The sequence below is a fragment of the Microtus pennsylvanicus genome, chromosome 6, assembly GCF_037038515.1.
Source record: "Microtus pennsylvanicus isolate mMicPen1 chromosome 6, mMicPen1.hap1, whole genome shotgun sequence".
Classification (NCBI taxonomy): domain Eukaryota; kingdom Metazoa; phylum Chordata; class Mammalia; order Rodentia; family Cricetidae; genus Microtus; species Microtus pennsylvanicus.
Window position 1 is genome coordinate 121,909,456 of NC_134584.1, and position 24,566 is coordinate 121,934,021.

The 24,566-nt window shown below is 53.4% G+C and overlaps 1 protein-coding gene across 2 annotated transcripts; it reads left to right on the forward strand.

Moving 5' to 3' along the window:
- Positions 1–642: 642 nt before the first annotated feature.
- On the forward strand, positions 643–24,190 carry Cdh15 (cadherin 15). 2 transcript variants are annotated; one of them, XM_075977557.1, is made up of 14 exons: positions 643–783; positions 10,156–10,311; positions 10,692–10,847; positions 12,410–12,554; positions 15,763–15,923; positions 16,346–16,474; positions 16,844–17,029; positions 17,837–18,090; positions 18,870–19,012; positions 19,113–19,352; positions 19,557–19,796; positions 19,897–20,033; positions 20,154–20,318; positions 21,329–24,190. In XM_075977557.1, the coding sequence occupies exons 1-14, from the start codon at positions 742–744 to the stop codon at positions 21,527–21,529; spliced, it is 2,355 nt and encodes a 784-aa protein (XP_075833672.1). In that variant the 5' UTR covers positions 643–741; the 3' UTR covers positions 21,530–24,190. The 2 variants fall into 2 exon arrangements, with proteins under 2 accessions (XP_075833672.1, XP_075833673.1); XM_075977558.1 differs by lacking the exon at positions 19,557–19,796.
- The last annotated feature ends 376 nt before the right edge of the window (positions 24,191–24,566 follow it).

Genomic DNA, 24,566 nt, shown 5'->3' on the forward strand with positions numbered 1-24,566 from the left:
TTGAGGCAGAAACCTCTGGTGAATTCTGGAAGATCAAAACTGAACGGATGATCCAGACTTGGTCCCTAACTCTCCTGCTCCTTTCAGTGTAGTGTTGCCTGGCCTGGAACTCACAGAAATCCACCTCCCTCTAGCTCCCGGGTGCTAGGATTAAAGGTATGGGCTACAATGCCTGGCTCCTGGCTCCCTCCATCCTTGCCTTCTGCAACCTGGGGCCTCTTTAGACAGCCGCCAGAGCTCCAGCCCCAGCAGCCTACTGCATGCTGGGTACTGGCCCCTATGTCTACTCGCAGTTCCACTAAGCGCTGTCACTCAGTCCAGGACCACCCCAGTACACACGTGCTGACTTCAAAACTTTACAGGCACTGACCGCATATGCTGTCACTGAGAGCCTCGGCCCGGCTCTACTGCACGAGCGCTGTCGCTGTGCTCTGGCTCTGCCCTGGCACTCTCCTACCGTTCTCTAGCTGCTATCCAGGCCCACCTACGTGTGCTGTCACTCATTCCCTAGCCACGCCCACAACTCACCCCCCCCACACTTGCTGCCACTCAACCCTAGCCCTGCCTTGACTCCGCCTCAGCCCCGCCCCACGGCACACGTGCAGTCCCTTGCCCTGCTGCCCTGAGCACTTGTGCTGTCACTCAGACGGGTGGCTCTGGCTCTCCGCGTGGGGGTAGAGGCCGTCCCACTGGTCGCCCAGTCACTTGCCCTCGGCTCTTCTTCGACCGACCGCTGTCCCAATGGGTTCTACTCTGCTCTTCGCCCTCGGGCTTCTTGCCCAGGTAAGCTTCTGAGCCCTGTGGCATCCCTGCCTCTAGCTATAAGATAGCTTTGTCAGGGGCCACCGGCCCTAAGTGTCTCAGGAGGCCTGAGAACTGCTGCCTGCAATGTCCAGGCTGGGCCACACTCTCTGATGCATTGTGGAAAGGGGTATCCTGTGCTTAGGGGCTTCCAGAAAAAGGGTGACCCACCTCTCCTACACACAAGTAAGCAAGATGGTTTAAGACTGGGGAGCATTGCTCCGAGGCAGAGAACACCCATAGTCAGTTTGGAAGTGACTACAGCTGCCTCCTTGGAGCCTTCCAAAGCCCGAGGTGGGCAGTCTTGTGAGATCCTTGTATTCCAGAGATGGGGCAGGGAGATGGGGCAGGAAGCCCACGGTATCTGTGAAACTCCCAACTGTGGCAGGAGTGGGTTGGTCCCTGGTTGGTCTTGGTGGTGTCTGAGTCCCTGCCCCGTGGTCCTGGCCAGCTGCAGGAGCTGCACCTCTGCCCCCAGGACTCAGAGCAGCCCAGCACACACTCAGTTTACAGCGGCTATAGCCTGACCAAGACAGCCACTGGGCCTCTGTGTCCACCTGGAGATGGAGTTGCCTGTGGTCCCCAGATCCTTCCGTCCCTAGTACCCCGTCTTCCTAACATGGCACAGGGAAATGTAGACAAAGCCCAGGTCCCCAATATCTCCCGGTGTTGGCCCTCCCCAGACAAGTTGCTCAATGGCCCTGGGCTAGGCCAGGACAGGGGTATGTGGGTTCTGTGGTCCCCTGCCAGGGTCCCCTGCCACAGAGATGGCAATGTGGTGTGGACAGCCTCTGCAACCCGGAGACAACAGGTGGCAAGCACAAAGAAGTGCTGTGGTTTAAGAGTGGTCAGCCAGCAGTGTGTGTGTGTGTGTGTGTGTGTGTGTGTGTGTGTGTGTGTGTATGTGTGTGTGTGTGTGTATGGCGGGGGGGAGGGGTCCCATCCCCTCTGAGAACCCTCTCCAGGACTTTCTTGGTCCCCTCAAATTCCCACAATCTTTGCAGCTCTGCTCAGGTTTCAGTCCCTGGCAGCTGATGGGAGCCTGGCCAGGAAGACCCTCTAGCAGCTGGCCCTGGAGCATCAGCCCTACATCTCCCCCTGACCTTGGGGGGACCCTAAGACCCTGCACTGCTCTACGCCCTACCTAGAATGCCAGTGTTGAGCATAACAGCCTGACCCATCAGAGGCTCCCCACTGGCTACAGCAAGGCTGGGAGCTTGCTGAGATCATCCTGAAAGCCCCCCAAGTTCCTTGCACACCCACTGCAGACTGGATAGCATCCTTCTTCCCCTCCCTCCTCAAGCCCCCTCTCTTTGTCTCATCTGGAATCCCTAGGAGTCAGGTGGGGGCAGGGACCAGCCCCTGAGGCCTGGCCTCTTGAACTTACTTCAAGACAGCACTCGAATTCCCTCTAGCATGGGGAACTCCTCCGGCCTGCCCCCTCTGCCCCATGTATTGTCCCCCTCTCCCACACTACTCAGCTTTCACCCCTTTGGTTTTTTGGTTTTAATTTTTTAAAAAATATTTTGAGACAGGCTTTCTCCATGTAACCTTGGTTGCGCTGGAACTCACTCTGTAGGCCAGGTTGGCCTCAAATTCACAGAGATCCACCTGCCCTCTGCCTCCCAAGAGCCGGGATTAAAGGCGTGTGCCACCACCACCCGGCCCGCTTTCACTCTCTTACCCACATGCATGGGTCCTGGGAATCCTGCCTCCCCCTTATTGGGGTTTTCCCTGGTCACGCTGGCCCGGTAACTCTGTCTTGGGCTCCTCGGGTTGGGAGTGAGTGGTGGGTTCTACACAGATTCACACCTTGCTCCATTGTCTCCCTATCCAGGTTCCCCGTAAAATCTAAACTTCCTTAGCTGGGTGGGCACACACTTTTAATCCCAGCACTCGGGAGGCAGGGGCAGGCAGATCTCTGTGAATTGGAGGCCAGTCTGATCTACAGAATGAGTTCCAGGACAGGCTCCAAAGCTACAGATAAACCCTATCTCGAAAAACAAAACAAAACAACAGCAACAACAAATCTGAAGTTCCTGGACTCCAGGGCAGCACAGGGGTTGGACTGTGTTGAGAACTGCTCCCCACCACCAGGCCTGTAACTCTACCGCTCGGGAAGTTGAAGCAGAAAGATCCACAAGTTGACAGCCAGCCTAGGCAGTCAATATATTGATTCCTTGCCTCTAAAGAAAGTCAAAGCAGCCTGGGATGTAAGCAGTGGTAGAATATTTGCCTAGCCTGGTTGAAACTTGGGATCTAACCTCAGTATCACACACAACAATACACTCTTCATAAAGCTGATCCCCTCCCCCAGTCCCTGCACTTGGGGTTCAGGCTCTCTAGTTGCTAGTCCTGATGTGCATTGAGAAGGAGCACGGATGGTCCCGAGATCTCCGTCCATTGAGTGGGTCTACTTCACCTTCATCTAGGGACCAAGGAAGCCACATGGCCTCTGAAGGAAAGATGGGCCTCAGCGGTACCTCTGGGGACTGTTCACTGGTGCTGGGGAAAGGGCCTCACCTCCAGCAGGTCCAGCCTGCAGTTGGCAGTGACTTAGCCTAGAGGGAGGCAGCTTGTGGTTCCGAGCGAGCGCTGTACCCAGTCTGTGCTGTCAGACAGGCAGGGCTAGTCTGATCAGAGGGAACAGCTGCCTGTCTGCCCCCTCCTCATTCCCTGATGCCTGCAGCAGCTGGACAGGGTGGTCCCACAGTGGGAATGTGGGGCCACCCTAGGCCCAGCCAACAGCTGGGCTCATTCCTGGCATGCTGGTTGTCCAGGAATGAAGTGGCCGTGGATTCCAGCCTGTGGGAGGTGTGCAGGCCTGAGAAGCCTGTGGAGAGTCAGTGTAGGGGTTTCCTGTGCCCTCCACCCCCATCCCAGGCCATTAGCTCTGCCAAGATGAAGCAGACACCTTCCTCTCATGGCCAGAACACTTGGGACTTCCTAGTCAATCCCATCTCCCTGTCCCCAGAACCTCTGTTCAGGATCGTACGGTAGACTGCGGGAGGACCAGACACTGGCAGTGACTGACGCACATACTTCATGCCTGGCAGAACCCTTATCACTCTGCAGCTCCTTGGGGTTGGAGGTCAGGAAAGACCCCAGAGGGTAGCTGACTTAGGAGTTTGGTTCAGATCAGTGGCCCTGGATGGCCTGAGGAGCCTCCAGACTGTTAGCTGGGTTGGTTCTTGCTCAAGAGCAGGGCTGGGATGAGCTGGGACACATTGGGTATCTACTGTGGGGAAAGAATCTATTTCCTGTCTAGCTTAGTCTGACAGGGGACAGAGGAGGAGATCAGTGTGGGAGTACCTGTCCACGAAGTCACCTTCCAGGGACTTCCGTCCTTGTCCTCTGTCCTGGATGTAGGGAACGGAAGAACCGCTGAGGCCACATGGCTTTGTCCTAAGCACTGGATGTCCTAGCTTCCCAAGGCAGCCCCCAGCCTTGCCTCCCGCCTGCCACATCATCTGGGGAGGGGGTTGGGTGAGAAGATACAGGATGGGCTACACAAATGCCTCCCAAGAGCCGGAAGCTGGCTGTGGCCTGACCGTTGGTCACCCACTCATACCGTTGCAGCCTCTGATCTGGGCACATGGCCCTGCCAAGGCACTGTGGTTCTGTGACCTCATGAACTTGCGCTGTGGACAGGCCAGAGGCTCCAGGTTCCCAGGCTCTGCCTTGACCACACCCAGTCACTGCCAAGCCCGTGGGTGCTGGCTGGAGCAGCTGGTGGAGGAAGCAGGACTAGGAGGAGGGTGGGAGGTTTTCCCAGGCCGCAGGGGCTTCAGAGAGCCTGGGAACTCCCATTCTCAACAGTCCTGCCCAAAGCAGGGCAGGCGCTACAGATGGCATCTGCCTGTCTGCCCTCTGGTGCCAACTCTGCCTGTGTGGCTTTGGGCAGATGACTCAGCCCCTCTGACCCTGTCTTAGAGCTATGAGTTAAGGTGCTGCCCCTCTGCCATCCTGAGATGTCACGAAGAGCCCCCGATCCCAACCCACATGCCATCCTGAGGGGAGGAAGATGAAGCCAGACTTCCCCCAAGGCAACTCTCAGCCACATCTCAGGGTCTGCCATCGAGCTCTGGCAAAAAAAGCTCCTGTGTCCATGGAGGCTGTAGCCGTGGTTCCCATGCCAAGCAGGCAGGTGTGTGCCTGGTAGGAACACCACTCTGACCTAGAAGCGGCTATGTGTGCTGGTCTTGGCAGGTTCTAAGGCCAAGCTGCCATCTGTGAGGCTAGAGCTGCCTAGGCAGAATTCTGGCCCCTCTAGACTCATCCTCTTGAACAGGGTCCTCTGCTCCCTGGACTCTAGGACCAAGTGGACGATGGGACTTTACTGTGGGTGACCCTAGTTGCCGTGGGGAGCTGTGGAGTAGGTAGCTGGGGTCCCACTGGTGGGATGGGATCAAGTGCTCCCATCTTGACTACTGCATTGGGCTGGGGAATAGGACAGGAGAGTGGAGCCTGAGCCAGAGCCTTTGATCTCAAAGCAGGCTATGTGCAGGTGCCCACAGGGCCAGTGCCTTCCTGGGCCTTGGCCGTCCATGTGTGCTGTAGGAAGAGACACAGAGGCTGAAATCCAAGTGGCCTCCTGGCTGGCTGGCCGCTCCCTCCCTGCTGCCCTCAGAGCGCCAACACCCCCAACCAGCCACTGCCAGGGATCCACTGAAGGGGAGACTAAGCTTAGTGGAAGTAGGGGGAGAGTGGGTAGCTAGCTGGCAACTCCACAAGGAGGGAAGCTGTCTGCTCTGCCCAGAGTGAGCAGTAGACTGCCATGGAACTGATGGGAGCTGATAGACTCTGACAGAGAAGGCGGTGCCCCTATGGCCCAGTCCTGCCAGCAGGACTCCCTGTGTGTAAGTGCTGTTCACACAGCTCCCCCCCTTCTATATATATATATATGAGAATTTTTTTGTTTTTTGGTTTTTTAAGACAGGGTTTCTCTGTAGCTTTGGTGCCTGTTCTGGAACTCTCTCTGTAGACCAGGCTGGGCTCGAACTCACAGAAATCCACCTGCCTCTGCTTCTGGAGTGCTGGGATTAAAGGCATGCACCACCACCACCTGATTTCTTTTTATAATTTTTTAACTTTATTTTTATGTGATTTGCCTGGTGCACGTGTGTGTACCGCATGCCTGCAGTACCTGAGGAGGCCAGAAGAACATGTCAGATCCCTTCCCCACACTGGGCCTGAAGTTACAGAAGACTCTTTAGCCACCATGTGAGTCCCAGGAATCAAACCCTGGTTCCTCTGTAAGAGTGATAAGTGCCTTTAAACATTGAGCCATCTTTCCAGCCTCCACACGACCTTCTTCCAGAGAGAAATTGGCTGCCTGCTTTCTGGTCCCTGCCTGGGCCTCTCAGCTCCCTTGCTTGGAACAGAGCCAAGTGGGAGCTTCCTTAGGTGTGAGCAAGAGTAAAGCTGTGGGTGGGGGTGTCCTTGGGGAACCTGATACCAGCCCACCTGTCATTCCAAGGGGGGTGGCTGGGGGAAGGTGGCCACACTGAGGAAAGGGTGGGGCTCTGACCATGTGGGAGCCATGCTGAGGGTTCAATGCTGTGTTTGGAGCACCTGTGTGTGGTGGCTCTGCCCTCCACACTCCCAGCCCTGCTCTGTCCTGAGGACTATCCAGGACTCACCCCCCCCCCCTACATGGATAATCCCAGCATCTGTCCCAGGTAGGGAGGGGGTGACCTCAAAGAGGGAGGCATTTGCGGCACTTGTATGTAGAGAGTCTATATATACTCAGGTGTGCGTGTGAGTGCGTGTGTGCGCACACACACATACTTAGGAAGTAGAGGCAGGAGTGCAGGGTCATCTCTAGCTACAAGGTGAATTTGAGGCCACCCCGGACTATATAAGATAAAAACAAAGAACAGAACAGCAGTCTGAGCCAAGGGCAGTTGAGATCTGAGCTCCTCCCACTCAGGGATCTGCTCCTTCCACGTGGCAACCCCTACTGACGGTACATTCTCATACAGGCACCCTTGGGTCTCATCCTTGCTAAGGCTGGCCATAGTTCTGATGGCTGGCATCTGGATATGGTACTGTATACAGCAAAGGCAGCTGCTGGCCCAAAGCAGTTCCGTTAACTAGAATGAGACGGCGTGGAAAACACAGCTGTACTTTTACATCGTGTCCTGAGACTGCGCCTGTGGACAGGACAGTGTCTAGGAAAGCACCACTCTGTAGGACAGAGCTTCAGGAGGGAAGTCACCAGGAGAAGACCTGTGACGGGCAGAAAGATGCCCAGCAGGTTTCGGATTTGCCATCTAAGATCCAAGTGTGTCGCTAGAACCAAGTAGTGGAAGGAGAGAACGAACTCCTGCAAGGTGTCCTCTGACCTCCACCCTTGTCCTCTGACCTCCACCCTTGTCCTCTGACCTCCACACCTGTCCTCTGACCTCCACCCTTGTCCTCTGACCTCCACCCTTGTCCTCTGACCTCCACACCTGTCCTCTGACCTCCACACCTGTCCTCTGACCTCCACACCTGTCCTCTGACCTCCACCCTTGTCCTCTGACCTCCACCCTTGTCCTCTGACCTCCACCCTTGTCCTCTGACCTCCACCCTTGTCCTCTGACCTCCACACCTGTCCTCTGACCTCCACCCTTGTCCTCTGACCTCCACCCTTGTCCTCTGACCTCCACACCTGTCCTCTGACCTCCACACCTGTCCTCTGACCTCCACCCTTGTCCTCTGACCTCCACCCTTGTCCTCTGACCTCCACCCTTGTCCTCTCACCTCCACCCTTGTCCTCTGACCTCCACACCTGTCCTCTGACCTCCACACCTGTCCTCTGACCTCCACCCTTGTCCTCTGACCTCCACACTTGTCCTCTGACCTCCACCCTTGTCCTCTGACCTCCACACCTGTCCTCTGACCTCCACACCTGTCCTCTGACCTCCACACCTGTCCTCTGACCTCCACACCTGTCCTCTGACCTCCACACCTGTCCTCTGACCTCCACCCTTGTCCTCTGACCTCCACACCTGTCCTCTGACCTCCACACCTGTCCTCTGACCTCCACACCTGTCCTCTGACCTCCACACTTGTCCTCTGACCTCCACACCTGTCCTCTGACCTCCACACCTGTCCTCTGACCTCCACACCTGTCCTCTGACCTCCACCCTTGTCCTCTGACCTCCACCCTTGTCCTCTGACCTCCACACCTGTCCTCTGACCTCCACACTTGTCCTCTGACCTCCACACTCGTCCCTCTGCCCCCAAAACAAATGTAAAGAGAAGGCATGTGACTAGCCCTGAGGCAGTGACTGAAGTCTCCCAATGCCCCCTGCCCCTGGCTCCACAACGCCGGCCAGCAGGGAGTCTGAAGGATTGGACCCTTTGCTTGCCCTTGGCCCTCCCGTGGGACCAGGGGAGTGCAGCTATGGACAGCTATGAATGCTGAGCGTTTCCAAACCATGCAGTCCCTGTGTGCTAGAGCCCCCCACGCCCATCACTTCCACAAATCCTGCCAGGCTGTGGCCCACCTAGCATTGGCCTGACAACCTCCCAGCACCCTGGAAGCATATGGCTGCCCTAGGCTTTGTTCCTAGTCAGCCTGTGCTGTGGACAATGAGGTCAACGCATGGCCGACATCCACACCCGTCATGGCAGCCTCGACCAGGCTGTGCTTTGGGGTGAGGGGTCTTTCAGAAGTACCAGTGGCGCCAGTGTTCACAAGGGTCCCCAAAGTCCTCAGATGACTGGTTCTCATCACCTCTCCAAATTAAGGAGTGGAACAAGGAACAACTGGAGGGTGGAGCACTCAGGGTGAGATCCAGCCCCAAACCAGGGATGAAAGCCACCTGTGAGAACCAGGTCGGGGATGCCTTGGGGAGCCGCTGTGCGGTCTGTCATTTACTTGATAGACAAGTCTCTTCTCCAATCTGTAGTTTCCCCCTCTGAGGGGTGCTGTCTGCAGTCCCAATCAGGTAATGGCGGTGGGTTTGGGAGAACAGGGCTCAGTAATGCGCCCTCTGTGCTTAGAGACTTGACTTCCTCTCCTGTCTGCAGCCACACAACCCCAGACGCTGCTTTTTTCTTTTAAGTTACATTTATTTATTGTACATGTTTCATGTGAAGGCCAGAATACAACTTGTGGACGTCAAATCTCTTTTTACCACGTGGTCTCCAGAGATGAAACTCAGGTTATCTTTTGGGAGTGAGTCTCTTTGGATACCGAGCCAAGCCGTCTCTGGTTCAGCTCTTCTAGGCAGCCGCTGCCTGGGTGATGAGGAGGAAGAGAGTATTCCAAGAGTCCTGGGTTTCCAGAACTTTGGTCCAGTTATGAAATTCATCCTTTTTTCCCAGCTGCCCCCTTAGTTGAGCCATACAGCAAGCCCAGGATCACCCTGTACCCCGAGCAGCTCTGACTATGTCCCAGCCCAGTCCCTGGCCTCTGAAGAGCTTGTCTTCCCTGGCCCTCCATACCCCTCATCCTTATCACAGATGAGCGTGGCCAGCAAACGAGGCCCCAGACATCAAGGTTCCACTATAAAACACAGCTTAAATGAGCTCCTCGTTGTCCTTGTCTGCCTAGGGACCTGGCAGTTTGGACATTCCTTCTGCAAAGCAATATTGAGAAGCTGGATGTGGTGCCCTGAGCACATCCCCTCCCTGTTCGCACTGCAGGCCATAGGAGAGCAGCCATCCCCTCTTGAGCTCCCTGGCCCTGTTTCTGGAAGTGTCTGAAATCAAGTGCCAGGCCTGGTGGCAGAGGGAGGTTTCAGACACTAGGTCCTACTGCCCTGGGTGGCTAGGGTGAATCTGTGTAGGTCAAAGTTGGACACAGGTGCTTAGGAGCCCCTCTGCTCATGTGGCCTCTTCTGATAAGAGCAGGCACTTGTGACATTTAAGCTGTGAGGCTGAGGAAGGACACATGCCATTTCTCACCCTAATGTAGTAACCCTACTTCTGCCTGAGTCTCTGGCCCCACCAGCTGCTGAACATCCTCCTGGCCCTCATTCCTAGGAAGCAAGAGTTGCCCCTTGGGCACTTTCCTGGGCCCTGCTGGCACCGGACCTCACAGGGACCTCAGAAAAAGTGCAGGCCTTCACATTGCCTCCAGCTAGCCAATAAACTATACTTCTAGGGGTCAGATGATATTGTGGACACAACCTGTTTTCTGGGCTCTAGTCAAGGAGAGGAGACAGGTGTATGGGAGAGGAAACACCCGTATGAGAAATTTGAAAATTAAACACCTCAGAATGTGACTGCCTAGGCCCACATAGCTTATACTCTTCCGTGGTTACACTACCAGATGGCCTAGGGCCCAACCACAGCCCCAAGAATGATGTCACCCTGGTACCCCTATACCCTGTATGACTGTGTCCCATCTGTATTTAGAGCCTTGGCCTGCCCTGGGCACTCCCTGAGCCAGAGCCCAGCACCCTGTACCCCTGGCGTCGGGGACCAGCCCCAGGCCGTGTGCGGAGAGCCTGGGTCATCCCACCCATCAGTGTGTCTGAGAACCACAAACGCCTCCCCTACCCACTGGTGCAGGTAAGGGAACAGTGGGAGGGGGCATGGGGTATTTCTTAATGATCCTCTTGGATCTGGGGGAGCTCCCTCTGCTGGCAGGAGCTAGTCACTCTGGGTTTCTGGAACAATTTTAGGGTTCCCTAGTGGGCATGTCCCCAGGCTATGCACCCCTGGAAGATAATATGCTTTGTTTATTCAGCAGTACGAGTAAACCTGGGACATCAACAGTCAGCCGTTTACTTGGAGTGCAACTGGCTACCGGGCCCAGGATGCCCTGGAGCAGGGTTTGAGTTTAGGAAGGGAACATGTTGGGCTTCAGAGCCTAGGACCTTTGCTGGGGAAGAACATGAAGGTGTCGGGGTGCCCTCTGACCCTCACTAAGCCCCACTCCTGTCCCACAGATCAAGTCTGATAAGCAACAGCTGGGCAGTGTCATCTACAGCATCCAGGGGCCCGGCGTGGATGAGGAGCCCCGAAATGTCTTCTCCATCGACAAGTTCACAGGGAGGGTGTACCTCAATGCCACGCTGGACCGTGAGAAGACGGACCGCTTCAGGGTAGGGCCTGATTGGAAGCCAGGTTCCTTCCTCCTCCTCAGGCCTCTGCTCCCCACCTGACAGGCTCTAGGTCAGATGCTTCTGAAGCAAGATCTGGTCCCCATAGGGCCCACATCTGAGCATTTAGTGTGTGAGGCCTTGAAGTAGGGCTGGGTGTTCCTCTGGAGGCGAGAGCATCTTTGCAGCTGCTGAGCTGAGATGACAGCCAGCTCTCCCTGGAGCCACGTACTGCTGGTGGATAGGTATATCATAAAGAATTCCCAAATAGTGTTACCATCAGCAGCAAAAGATGATCTCCGAGGTGTGATTGGCCACCAAGGGGGCCTCACTACCATTGCAGTGCTGGGGTTCAGGAAGGGAGGTAAGAGTCACACTGAGGTGTGCCCAAGGCCAGGAGATGAGCCCAGGACCTCCTTAGGCTTCTCTGTAAATAGTTATCTGCCAGACTGAGATGTAGGTGCTTGCCTAATATGTAAAGGCCCTCGATTCCATCCCCAACGTGACCAAATAAATAGAGCTTTCCATAGTGTTACAGACCTGTGATCCTCAGGAGACTTAGACAGGGAGATGTGGAGTTTGAAGTCAGCCTGGGCTACAGATCACAAACCTGGTACAAAACCAAAACCAGATAAAATCATGAGGAACCCGCGTATTGTAGCCAGGACCCTGTGGGCTGCATCCTGTCTGTCTGGAGCTCTCTACCTCCATTGTTCCAGGGACCAAATTTTTTTTCTTTTTTCTTTTCTATTTTTTTTTTTGGCAGGGGAGGGGGGTTGGTCCGAAATAGCTTTGGCTGTCCTGGAACTTGCTCTGTAGACTAGGCTGGCCTCAAACTCATACAGATCCACCAACCTCTGCCTCTCAGGTTCTGGGATTAAAGGTGTGCACACCACTGCCTGTCTCCAGGATTTCTTTGACATCCTCGAGACATTCTTCCAAACTGAGAGACTGCTATGGCCTTTCTAAAGAGGAATCTATGAGACGATTTTCTTCTTAAGTGTGATTCACAATGTCTTCCTGTGTATCTCTAGCTGGGCTTGAACTCACCTTCTGCCTGTCTCTGCCTCCTGAGTGGAAATTCTGTCATGCCTTTCTCCAAAAGGAAGCAGGTTAAAATGTCCTAAGCTCATATGAAACCCTGCTCCAAAAAGTAAAATGACTTAGGCTAGTCATAGCTCAGACAGACCTCTGTAAGTTCAAGGCCAGCTTAGTCTACAGAGTTCCAGGCAGCAGGGATCATAGACCCTGTCTAAAATGAAGAAGGAGGAATGTGGTAAATTTTGAAAGAAGCCCAAATCACACAGAGTAAGGGAGATAAACCCAGAACTTAGTAAGTACATCACTTCATTGACAAGATGTTCAGGGGCTGGCCTGGCAGCCAAGGAGAGACGGTGTAGCCTGTATGCTGGGAGGAAGCAGGCTCCATTCAGGGAAAGGGTGCTTGCCCACGTGTATGCTCCGTCCCATGTGCCCAGCACCTGTGTTCCGCCCATGGGTCCTTGCTGTTCCTTCTGCATGGCTTTAGGAGTCATAGAGCCAGTCCTTGCCTTCTGTTTGGACAGCTAAGGGCCTTTGCCCTGGACTTGGGTGGCTCTACCCTGGAGGAGCCCACAGACCTGGAGATCGTTGTGGTGGACCAAAATGACAACCGGCCGGTCTTCCTACAGGACGTGTTCAGGGGCCGCATCCTGGAGGGTGCCATCCCAGGTGAGCTGGGTCTTCAGAAGGTCCAGGTGCAGACTAGAGGTGCAGCTGCCCCCTGCCCCTCTGCTCTGTGGTGCGCGCTTGCCTGGCATGCCAGGTGAATCTCTGCACTGCAGAATTGACAATTCTAAACTCATCCAAAGGGTCGAGTGTAGGGAAGCAATCTCCTTCACACTTCCCATGTCAATATGGATTTGACCTTCAAACCCTGTCTCAACGCCATCCCCACCCCCACTCCCCCCAAAAAATTGACCTGCACACAAAGCTTTCGGGTGTCTGTGTTCCAGTCGTTCCTCTCCCTTTCACGGTGGTGAACTTTGCATAACGTGAAGCTGAGCTTTTCAGGGAACCGTCCAGTCCTGTTTAGTGAACCCACGGAGCCTGAGCTTATTATACCAATGCCGTTTTTATCCTCCAGAGGGAACTCCACAGCCTGGAGCAGGGCCTCCTCTGGCTGCTGCTTCAGGTGCAGTTTGATCTCAAAGAGCCCAACCAGTTGTGACTGCACACACGTGTGAACCCAGCACTTGGGAAAGGGAGCCTGAGAGTTTAGGGTCGTTTTCAGTTACCTGAGCAATCTGAGGCCAGCCTTGGCTACACGAGACTCTGCCCTTTCCCCCAAGGATCCCTTCAAAATCATACACCTGTCCTGGCCTTCCTCAGGCAGGCTGGCTGGGCAGGGCCAGGCGGAGCGCTGTGCCCACTTCCCCTCCCTTCCTCATTGCCTGTCCCCAGTGGTTCAAACCTGCACTGGGTGAGGGTTTTAGGGAGCCCAAAGCACACAAGCAGCAGAGTCTGACCCTCTCGCCCTCAGGTTCATCCTATCCCATCTCATTTGCCCATTTGTCAAGAGTTAAAGTAACCGTGTGCTTAGAATCTTTATTCTGGCCTGATTCCAGACCTACTGAAAAGCCAAACGTGATTCCTGTGTGCCCATTGCAGGGACCTGTTTATCTGTTCAACCTTTTTTTTTTCCTTTTTTGTCTTCTCACTCAGCTGCTTGACTGTGGACTGGATACCAAATATTCTTACAATGTCAGTGTGTTCTGAAAGCTCTCTGTAATTACCAAAGTCAGGAAATACCTGTACACACACACACACACACACACACACACACACCCATCTACTGGTAATTTCCATAGTAATGAGTCTGTAAGGACAGAGAACCGTTGGGTCAGGTGTTCTAGTCCTGCAGCCTTTCCTTCCTTCTCTTTACCAGACTCGTTTCTTTCTGCCTCTCCTGATCTTGCCATCTCTCCCTGTGTGCCTCCCACCTCACCAGGCCCACACAGTTTGGCCATTACAGAGTGGCCTGCCCGCCCTGGGGCTGGTCCCCCGTCACAGGGAGGGGCTGGTGTGCCAGTGGGTAGGGGGCTGGGCTGACCCCAGTTCCACCCCAGTCGTGGTGAGCCACAAGTGGTTCTTCTGGGTGTTTCCCTCTCTCTCTGCCTGGCCAGCACGCCCAAGGAGAGTTTTCTACCCCCCCACTCTTCCCAGCAGAGGTTGCTCTTAAAGACACTGGAAGCAGCTCTACTCCAGCCCTTTTTGGAGGGCAGGAAAGGCCTGACCCCAGGGCATAGACATTTTTTCACAGTTCCTGGTCCAGACTGCATGTCTCTCATTATGCCTCAAGTTCCCCCTGCCAGCTTCAGCTCCTTACAGAGTCCTTGTGGCATTTTTTAGTGCCATAGTCATGGGCTAGAACTGTCTCCCCCACTACCCAGGCAGCTTTTCATCATCCTTTGGGCCCTTCTCCCCAGTGTTGTAAATGCTGATTTTCTTCTGGGTAGACGTGTAGCGTTGTATTTCTTTTTATTATTGTGTATGTGAGTGTTTTATCTGTACGCCCTGTGCATGCAGGGTGCTTAGAGACCAGAAGAGGGCGTTGGATCTCTTGAGACTGAAGTTAGGATGTTGGTGAATGGCTAGATGACATGATGCTAGAGATTAAACCTGGGCCTCTGCAAGAATAGCTAGGGCTCTTTTCTCTTTCTCTTTTTCTTTTCCTTTTTTTGTTTGTCTGTCTATTTTGTTTTGTTTTTCGACACAAGTTTTCTCTATAGCTTTGGAGCCTGTCCTGGAATTCGCTGACCTCAAACTCACAGAGATTCACCTATCCCTGCCTCCCCAGTGCTGGGATTAAAGGCGAGCGCCACCACCGCCCAGCTAGCTAGCGCTCTTAAACTCCGAGCCTTTGCTCTAGCCTCTAGAGTTGTGATTCTTATAGTCTGATGTTCCGTGCATCTGGAAAGTGTGCTCATATCTGAATATACATACATCTGGAACACACATGGGAACTCATTCATACCTGTATGAGTCACAGCACACTGGTCCCAGCTCCTGGTGATACCTCTGCTTCCAAATCAGCTCAGGGTCCCTTGTCCCCACCACACGCCGCAGCCCCTTCCCTGATGGGGGAGTTGACTCCTCATGCCTATATTTCCTTACCTGTGTGCCAGAGAACACTCCCAGAGCACAGAACTGGGAATCTGAGTCCCATGACCAAGAATTTGCTGGAAGCATTGTCCTTGGCTTCAGTCCTGGGACCAGTACTATGCTGAAATCACCCAGCCAGGGGTTCCTGTCTGTATAAGGCAGGCCTGAAGCAGGGCATCCAGCAAATGATATCACCCATGAGCAAGCCAAGACCTGAGACACAGGGTCCACAGAGCCCTGTCCTCTCACCCTGACCCACTCCACTGCCTCAGCTTTCTTACCTCTGTTCTGGAGGAGGGTCAGACCAAATCTCTTCTGAGGGAAAAGCGGGTGACAGGTAGCACCTTCCCAGCATCCTCCAAGGTCCTGCCTGGATCTGTACCTACGTGTTTGTGTATCCTTCACCTGGGCAGGTGTGACCCCCAGGGCTCAAGGCTGTCTGAGGATCCCAGTGGCTTCACTACTCCGACCGGGTACATTAGCTCCACGTGCTGACCTGACATCTGGTAGAAGATCCGTTGGTTCTCCGCTGAAATGCTCCTGCAGTGGTCAGCCTTGTATAGGCAAGACAGTGGGAGAGCCCTGGACTGGAGGGCTACCATACACCGTCAGCCCCAGTGACACACGCAGTCGAGAAAGCAGGCTATCTACCCACTCTGTGCTCACAGCGTCAGACCTAGGGAGTCTGTGCACACCAGGAGCACTCCGCTCCAACTGGTGCTCCACCCCACCTGCCCCCATGGTGGTGGACCACATTCTCCCCTGTCCTCCCTAGGCACCTTCGTAACCAGGGCTGAGGCCACGGACGCCGATGATCCAGAGACAGACAATGCTGCTCTCAGGTTCTCTATCCTGGAGCAGGGCACCCCTGAGTTCTTCAGCATTGACGAGCATACTGGAGAGATCCGCACAGTGCAAGTGGGGCTGGACCGTGAGGTGAGGCAGCCCCAGGGACAAGGAGGGCCCTGTTCTCCACAGCCGATCCCCTCAAGCCTCAGGGCTGCTCACAGGGCAGCGCCTTCCCACCTCTCAGCTTACGTTGTGATTATTACTCTTACCCTGATCCTTCTTTGATCATGTTCAACCCTCTGGGCCAGACACTTATGCCTAAAGACACCTCTGAGGCTTGCCTGTGCGGCTGCACCAGGGTATTCCTGCCCCAGACACTGATGCAGCTCCCTCTACTTACTGTTGCCCCTAACATCTGACTTTTCTGGTACCACAACTGACCTCTTGTTCACTCACAGGCTGAGGCAGGGGCAGACCCTGTAAGGGGCAAGCTGTAGATGGCTTAGCTGCTGTCCTAGAATGGTTGTCTCTAGGTATCACATCTGAGTTCATGTCACATTGTCCCCCAGGTGGTCGCTGTTTATAACCTGACCCTGCAGGTGGCAGACATGTCGGGAGATGGCCTCACTGCCACAGCCTCGGCTATCATCTCCGTAGATGACATCAATGACAATGCCCCTGAGTTCACCAAGGACGAGGTGAAGATGGATGGTTTCAGGGCTGGGGGAAGGGCATTGCATGAGTAGGGGGCCTAAAATAGAAGGGCCCAGGAACACGGATTACATGTGAGGTTCCATAGAGAGAAGCAGCTCCACAGTACCCTCAGGGTCCTCAGCCCAGAGTAAGTCTCTGGGCCCCTTGCTGTGTGAGGAGGATAGTTGGTCCCGTATCCAGGAACAGCAGGCTGGATTGGGAGCTTGGGGAAAAGACAGACCTTTGAAATGTCCTGTAGTGAGCAGTGTAGTGAGAAGCAAGAACAGGCACTTTGGGTCACAGGGCGGGGCATTCTGACGATTCCCATTCCCAATCTGCCAATCTGGTGAGTAACTGGGGCTGGGCTCTCCCAGTTCTTCATGGAGGCTGCAGAAGCTGTCGCTGGAGTGGATGTGGGACGGCTCGAGGTGGAGGACAGAGACCTGCCTGGGTCCCCTAACTGGGTGGCCAAGTTCACCATCCTGGAGGGTGATCCCGATGGGCAGTTCAAGATCTACACAGACTCCAGGACCAATGAAGGTGTGCTGTCTGTGGTCAAGGTGAGCCGTGCCGCTGTCGTGGGCATTCCCCTCACTAGAATCTGCCACAGGCATCTTCCTGCAGCTTGCCCTGGGTTCCTCACTGGTAGAAAGGTGCTGGCTAACCTACCAGTACGCTAGGTTAGGTCAGGGCACGGGATGGATTAGGTGCTGACTATGGGTCTCCGGCCAGACTGGGCAGTAGGAGGCACCCACAAAATGCCATTACTGCAGCCTTCTCCTTCCTTATTAGTTAGGTTCACATTTTTAAGCAAACTTATGCACCAGCATGAGTCCCGTTCCTACCGAGAAGCAGGTATAGATATAATAGAGGCACAGGCAGTCGCCCGTGTAGACACAGATGCATTTGGATGCTGGTGCGTTTGAAGATTTGTTGGAAGAAACTGGTGAGACAATTTGAGGCAGACTGGAACTCTTAAGGGAGAATTTCTTGCTGCTCTTAAAACCTGCAGAGTGGAGGACCTCTGTGAGCCAGGATGGCCCCTCTGCTTAGCATCAGCTGGCTTATCCACCTCATAACTACATACAAAAGCTGTAGTCCAACAAAACCAAATCTTGAAAAAATAAATTTAGTGATAAAAATAAATAATTTGAAAAAAACTGTAGTCATTGAGTAACACATGAAACTGCCATTCCACACCCAGCAAATTCATGCCTATTAATATTTGAGCCGTGCATAATTTTTATTGTGCCAAGATTTAAAGGGGGGGGAGTAAAACTGGGTTCTTGGGACAGGCCCAGGGACAGAGTCTCCAGAACAGACATCTTGGCACTTGGATTTCAGCTGTGTCTGCCCTCCTCCCACAGCCCCTGGACTATGAAAGCCGTGAGCAATATGAGCTCAGAGTGTCTGTGCAGAATGAGGCCCCACTGCAGGCAGCTGCCCCTCGGGCCCGGCGGGGCCAGACCAGGGTCAGTGTGTGGGTTCAGGATATCAATGAGGCTCCAGTGTTTCCAGAGAACCCACTGAGGACGGGCATAGCCGAAGGAGCACCCCCAGGCACCTCCGTGGCCACCTTCTCTGCCAGAGACCCTGATACACAGCAGCTGCAGAGAATCAGGTGGGGTGCCCTGAGATGTTGGGGGTCGGGGAGAGGGATCAGTGGTCCCATTCCTGTGGAGGGTACATCTGGATTCCGAGGGTGAAAGAGAATTGGTGGGGGACTATGGGGTATTGAGTCCCTCGGATACCTATATGCACATGTGGATTGACCACACCCCACAGGGCAGGGCTGGGCTCCAGTAAGGACACGTGGTCCAAGACTGGTCTTAGCCAGTCTCTGACTGCTGACCTGTCCGTTTTCGTGGGCCTTTGTTTCCGCGAGAGCTCCTGATGCTGTAAGTTCACCGCCAGTCTCGAGTCTGACACAGTGTCTCCATGGTGCTAGGTTCTAAGCAGGGTGAAATGCAGACTGCCCGCTGCCGAGGGGCACTGGGCAGGAGCATGCCTCGTGTGCAGCTAGTCCAGATAACCAGCTTCGGAAGTTGGTGGCTGGCAACATGGCTCAGTGGGTTAAGGTGCTTGCCACCCAGCCTGACCACATAAGTTCATTTCCTGGAACCGACCTGGTGAGCGGAGAGACCCAGTTCCCACACATCGCCCCTTTACTTCTCGTGTGTCATGGTGCTCACGCAGGTGCACACACATGCAAAAAATAATGTGAAAATGTTTAAAATATAAAGTGGAATAAAAAGAAAAGTTAGCTCAGGGCTGGGTAGCCACTGCGCCTGTCAGACACACACGGGTGTGTATGTGATAATCAGGGTATACATGATATGTGGCCCTGTGTCTGAGTGTGTTGGGTGGGCCTCATCCCATTTCTCCCCTCCCCACCAACAGCTACTCCAAGGACTATGACCCAGAAGACTGGCTGCAAGTGGACGGGGCCACGGGCAGGATTCAGACCCAGCGAGTGCTGAGCCCTGCTTCACCCTTTCTGAAGGACGGCTGGTACAGGGCCATCATCCTGGCCCTGGACAATGGTGAGGGAAGCCCCTGCGCTGGGTGCCATCTCTGTCCCACAGCCCAGCACTTTCCTCTGTGGACTGACAGGGCAGCTTATGAGCTCTCCCCTCCTTCCAGCCATACCACCCAGCACAGCCACGGGCACCCTGTCCATTGAGATCTTAGAAGTCAACGACCATGCCCCTGCACTGGCTCCTCCTCCATCCGGCAGTCTGTGCAGTGAACCAGACCAGGGCCCTGGCCTCCTCCTGGGTGCCACGGACGAAGACCTGCCTCCGCATGGGGCCCCCTTCCATTTCCAGCTGAACCCTAGGGTCCCAGATCTTGGCCGGAACTGGAGCATCAGCCAGATTAACGGTGCGTTGCCCCCATAACCCTGGGACCTAGGAGATAAGCCAGCCAACAGAATGTATCGCCATGAGTACATCCTTGGGCGGGGCCGGGTTTATTTTCCACAGTACTCAATGGGTAGTAGGGTAACCGGCACCCAGTGACTCTGGTACTCTCTGGGCGAGAGCGGGGTTATTGCGGAGCTTCTGCTAACCGCTGCACCTTCTGTAGTGAGCCATGCGCGCTTGAGGCTCCGACATCAGGTCTCTGAGGGCCTGCACCGCCTGAGCTTGCTGCTCCAGGACTCCGGGGAGCCACCCCAGCAGCGAGAGCAAACGCTGAATGTTACCGTGTGTCGCTGTGGGACTGATGGCACTTGCCTGCCTGGGGCCGCTGCACTGCTAGCAGGAGGTGTGGGCGTCAGCCTGGGTGCGCTGGTCATTGTGCTGGCCAGCACTGTGGTCCTGCTCGGTGAGTGCAGGTCCTTGGTCCTGCCCTCCCTCCTGGATCCCTTCCCCACCCCAAGTCCTCTAAGCGCCCACACTGCAGCCAGTCTCTCCTGCTTCCATAGTTCTCATCTTACTTGCTGCACTCCGCACACGGTTCCGGGGACAGTCACGTGACAAGAGTCTATTGCATGGGCTACAAGAGGACCTTCGGGACAACATCCTTAACTACGACGAGCAAGGAGGAGGGGAGGAGGACCAGGTAAGGAGACCGAAGTGATGGTTTAGACACACGGATCCGTGGAAAGGAGCCCCTAGAATGCCCACCGGCCTCCTAGAAGGTCCCTACTCTGTCTGAATTTAACTGCTTACTGGCTTACAGGACGCTTATGACATAAACCAGCTGCGCCACCCAGTGGAACCAAGGGCCACCAGCCGCTCTCTGGGCAGGCCACCCTTGCGCCGGGATGCCCCCTTCAGCTACATGCCACAGCCACATCGAGCGCTCCCGACCAGCCCATCTGACATTGCCAACTTCATCAGTGATGTAGGTGCCCTGGGGTTGATTACAAAGTGGGCACATGCACACTTGTGTGCATACATGCGCACAGACACACCCATGTCCACACCCTGCTTCCAGACCTCGTACTGTAGGACGTCAGGGGGTAAGCTCACTAGCAGGACCCTGGCCGAGCCTTAGGAAAGCAGGAGAGGGGGGTAAGCGGGTTGGCCAGGCACCTTTCAAAAGCTGTGGGTTGGAGCGGGACATGGCCAGCCAACACTGACGGTGACACCCGTTTCCTGTCGCTCTGTGAGGCTCACATACCCTTGCATGTTGCGTGACCTCTCTCCTTATGTTTACTATGATAAGGTGTGGGCAGCACATGCATTGCTGCCATCTGGGCAAAGCATCAGTTTGAACACTGCATGGATTAGTACTGTCTACACAAAAGATGATCAGAGTGTGGGGTGGATGGCAAGGTTGGGCCACGCAGGGAATGTCCTGCCCACACCGCCCAGAGAAAGCTCCCAGCAGATCAGGGGTATCCTTGAGGCTGGTAAGCCTGGTGCAGGTACTGGTTACACGATGACAGGGTGGCAATGGAGATACTGCCTCTGGAGAGGGCCAGATGCTTTTTTTCTCTGTAGCTTTGGAGCCTGACCTAGAACTTGCTCCGTAGACAAGGCTGGTCTTGAACTCATAGAGATCTACCCACCTCTGCCTCCCAAGTGCTGGGATTAAAGGCGCGCACCACCACCTCCCGGCTTTGAGGCCAGATGCTTAAGGAAGGGCTCCTGATAGGCTAGGGATGGAGGAACACCTATGACAAGGAGATAGCTTCTCTCCATGCTGATGGGGAAAGGCTAGAGGTAGCAGAACCTTACTTGCTAGCCCAATAGGTACTGGGAGATATTCTGCATCTGCCCCACCCCACTTAAGAGAGGTTCACATCTGGTGCAGTACCCAGGACAGATTTAGCCTTGGCTAAGACTGAGCATAAGAAGGCTCCTGGCTTGCCTCTGAGTGGTTCTGAGATCTGTGTGGCTTTCCCACAGGGCTTGGAGGCTGCGGACAGTGACCCCAGCGTGCCTCCCTATGACACAGCTCTCATCTATGACTACGAGGGAGATGGCTCTGTGGCAGGGACACTGAGTTCCATCCTGACCAGCCTGGGAGATGAGGACCAGGACTATGACTACCTCCGTGACTGGGGCCCCCGCTTTGCCCGGCTGGCAGACATGTATGGGCATCAATGAGAAGCAGAGTCAAGAGCAGATGTGTTGTCTGGACATGGCCACTCTGTCATAACCACATGCTGGGGCAACATCTGTTGGGGTCCTGCCTCAACAGGGTTCACATGTTACAGGGTAGGGGCGTGTGGGTTAGAAAACTAGATAGGAGGAACAGAGAGACGAAAAAATACAGAGATATAGGATAGAAGCAGAGGGAAATCCAGTAAATATTGAATTCATCTGCATTTATTTTCTATATGCTTATATACTTCAATCCCAAAAGCGGGGAAGAAGGCAAATGATTGCTTTAACATGACACAAATAAACAGAGCAATTACTTGCTTCAATACTTACTTGAAACATCAGGTATTCTGTTGTTTAGGCAGGACATACAGTGACTACACCTTAGACCAAGCATCCTGTTGGCAGCCGCTTCCTGGGTCAAACCTCCTGTGATAGCCTTAAAGGAGCAGGAATAGGCTTGAATTCTCTGACCTTTGGTCAGGGTGAAGTGGATCCATCTCTATGGACCACCTTAATATGCAAAACACCAAATAAGCACACCCTAGGTCAGGACATCTTGTTTGTAGCCACTTCTTAAGTCGGATTTCTTGTCAATAACTTTGAAAGAGCAAGATAGGCTTAAACTCTGACCTTCAGTCAAGGTGGAGCAGACCCACCCCTGTGGGCCCACATATTCTTCCATTTTTAATTTATTTAATAAAGCCTGTGCTTCTGCTACAGGACAGACGACTCTGCCCGGCTTAGGCGTCTTCTTCTGCTTTCCAGACTTACCTGTCATTGGTACATACATCACGTACACCCTATCTAGGTTGCCTGGGTGGAGAAAGGTCTTACCCATCATTGACTACCATAATCTGCTAACAAAGGGTTAAGGGAGAGTGCCTCTCTGGGTGCTGTGCACCTTTGAGCCAACTTTCTGTCAAGAGAGTTAATCATATGTCAGCAGATAATGCTTTGTGATATACCTGCTCCAGGGGACACAATATCTCCTAATAAAGGTGTGGAGGATGACCAAGATGGGATGGCCTTTTAAAATTGGTCGAGGATGTCTTTAACAGTTTCTAGCTGCATCAAACTCCAAATTTGTCTTATGAAACATATCAAATCTATGAACTTTTTGGCATCATGTCAGATTTTTCTCAGACAAACTCTAACCTTTTTTTTTTTTAACCACTAACACCTTCATAGTGAACTAAAAAAGTTACAAACATCAATAGGTCAATACCATAATTCGGTTATGGCAATTAACAATAAATACACATTTTGTCAAATCACAGTTCTCTTAAATCCACTCCAATCAAAGGACAAGAAGAGGTTTCTGTGATGGGTGAGCTATGAGTCTTTTTCTTCTCCTAGCCCAATTGCATTGCTGCTTTTAACTTTCAAAGGAAAGTCTGAACTGTCCTAGTCTCTGAGTAGCAGCAAAATCTTTTATGTCATTCCTCTTTCTCTCTGAAGAGGGGTTCAGTCACTCTTTGCTTCCATAATAGTGTTCCATTGGTTTAAAAGTCTCTCCCCCGCCCCCAGGGGAAATTTTCTAAGGTCTCAGTTTTCAGGTCTTTTATTTCAATCAGCAGATTGTACACCATACTGGCAAAAAAGAGTTCTGTGTCCCAAGATATAGTATGAATAAATTGCCAAATATTCAGTAAGTGTTCCTGGGCCAGCTCCAAGGTAAATAGGACTTACTGAGTCCAGTAGGTCTACCAAGAAGATGGGACTCACCAGCCATCATCACCATCTTCCTTCCCTTCTCCAGCTGCAGCATGGTGACGGAAGAGGGTCAGGAACGCAGGTTCAGAGATCTCACCCCACACCAGCGGCTATGATGTCAATAGGGCTGGCATCCTTTGGCTGTGAACACCAAACCCGACATGTCATGCCCATTCTCCTCCTGTGAAAAAATACAGACGTGCCCTCTACCCCATATTAAAACAGGGTCGGGTCCTTTCCATAATCAACTGCAAGGGTCTTTCCATTTTGCTTTAGCGATGGTCACTCTGGGTCTGTCATGCCAGAATCTGTCCATGGCAGATTTCTCCCAGGTATCCACATTCAGGAAGTTTAGAGTAAAAAGGGCACGATTTAAGGCGTTGTGTGGCAACTGAAGGTATAGCTCCTCCGTCTTTATCTTTTGAAGTTGAGTTTCTTAAGGAGCCATGGGCATGCTCCATGATTCCTTGTCCTTGAAGATTATAAGGAATGCCTGTTTTATGTTTGATATTCCATTGGGAACAAAACTGCTGAAATGCTTTGCTAGTGTATCTGAATCCATTATCCATCTTTATAAATTTAGGGATTCCCATATATAAAAAACATTTTAAGCAATGAGTTACCACATGTTTATTGGCTTTTTTAGTCTTGCAGAGGCCATTAAGAAACTTGAGTATGTATTGATTGTTACATGCACATATCTTAATTTGCCACAGTTTGCAATTTGAGTAACATCCATTTGCCATAAATGATTAGGAAGCAGCCTCGAGGATTTACTCCTGATGAGGTACAGGTAAATACTGTGAGCACATATCACACTGCTTAACAATCTGATGAGCATTTTTTTTGTTAATTTGTTTTTTAACACTTGTACTATTTTGATGATGTAAAGCCTCTGTATGAAAGCAGGAGTCTAAGGAGTGGGTGGGAATAAACACACTATTCAGCAGACCGTGGATGACCGGTGCTACTCTCTCCACAGCATCCCTTGCCTCATTAGCCTCAGGAGGGACCTCCTGGCCTTGCTCAGCACAGTTGGTGGGAGGGAAGGGGCAGCAAGCACAGACCTGGTGAGTTCAGAGTGAGTGTGTGCATGTGTGTGTGTACATGGGGGAGGGGCAGTGGGGCAGGAGCAAGGTCCCCTCCAACTCCCAGATCCAGACAAAAAGAGGACTGAACTCTACAGCTGTCCTTATCCTAGGGGTCTGACCAGAGCGGAGACCAAGCACTGATTACACTGATTCCTGGTGTGTGTGTGTGTGTGTGTGTGTGTGTGTGTGTGTGTGTGTGTGTGCCCTATTGTTAGTTACACCTGAGCTAGGCA

What these genes read in the sequence shown, in the direction of transcription:
- Cdh15 (XM_075977557.1), top strand. Translation starts at nt 742, where the DNA reads ATGGGTTCTACTCTGCTCTTCGCCCTCGGGCTTCTTGCCCAG. An exon ending in AAGTGGGGCTGGACCGTGAG is followed by an intron (nt 15,924 to 16,345) that starts GTGAGGCAGCCC and finishes ATTGTCCCCCAG; the next exon opens with GTGGTCGCTGTTTATAACCT. An exon ending in CTGAGTTCACCAAGGACGAG is followed by an intron (nt 16,475 to 16,843) that starts GTGAAGATGGAT and finishes GGGCTCTCCCAG; the next exon opens with TTCTTCATGGAGGCTGCAGA.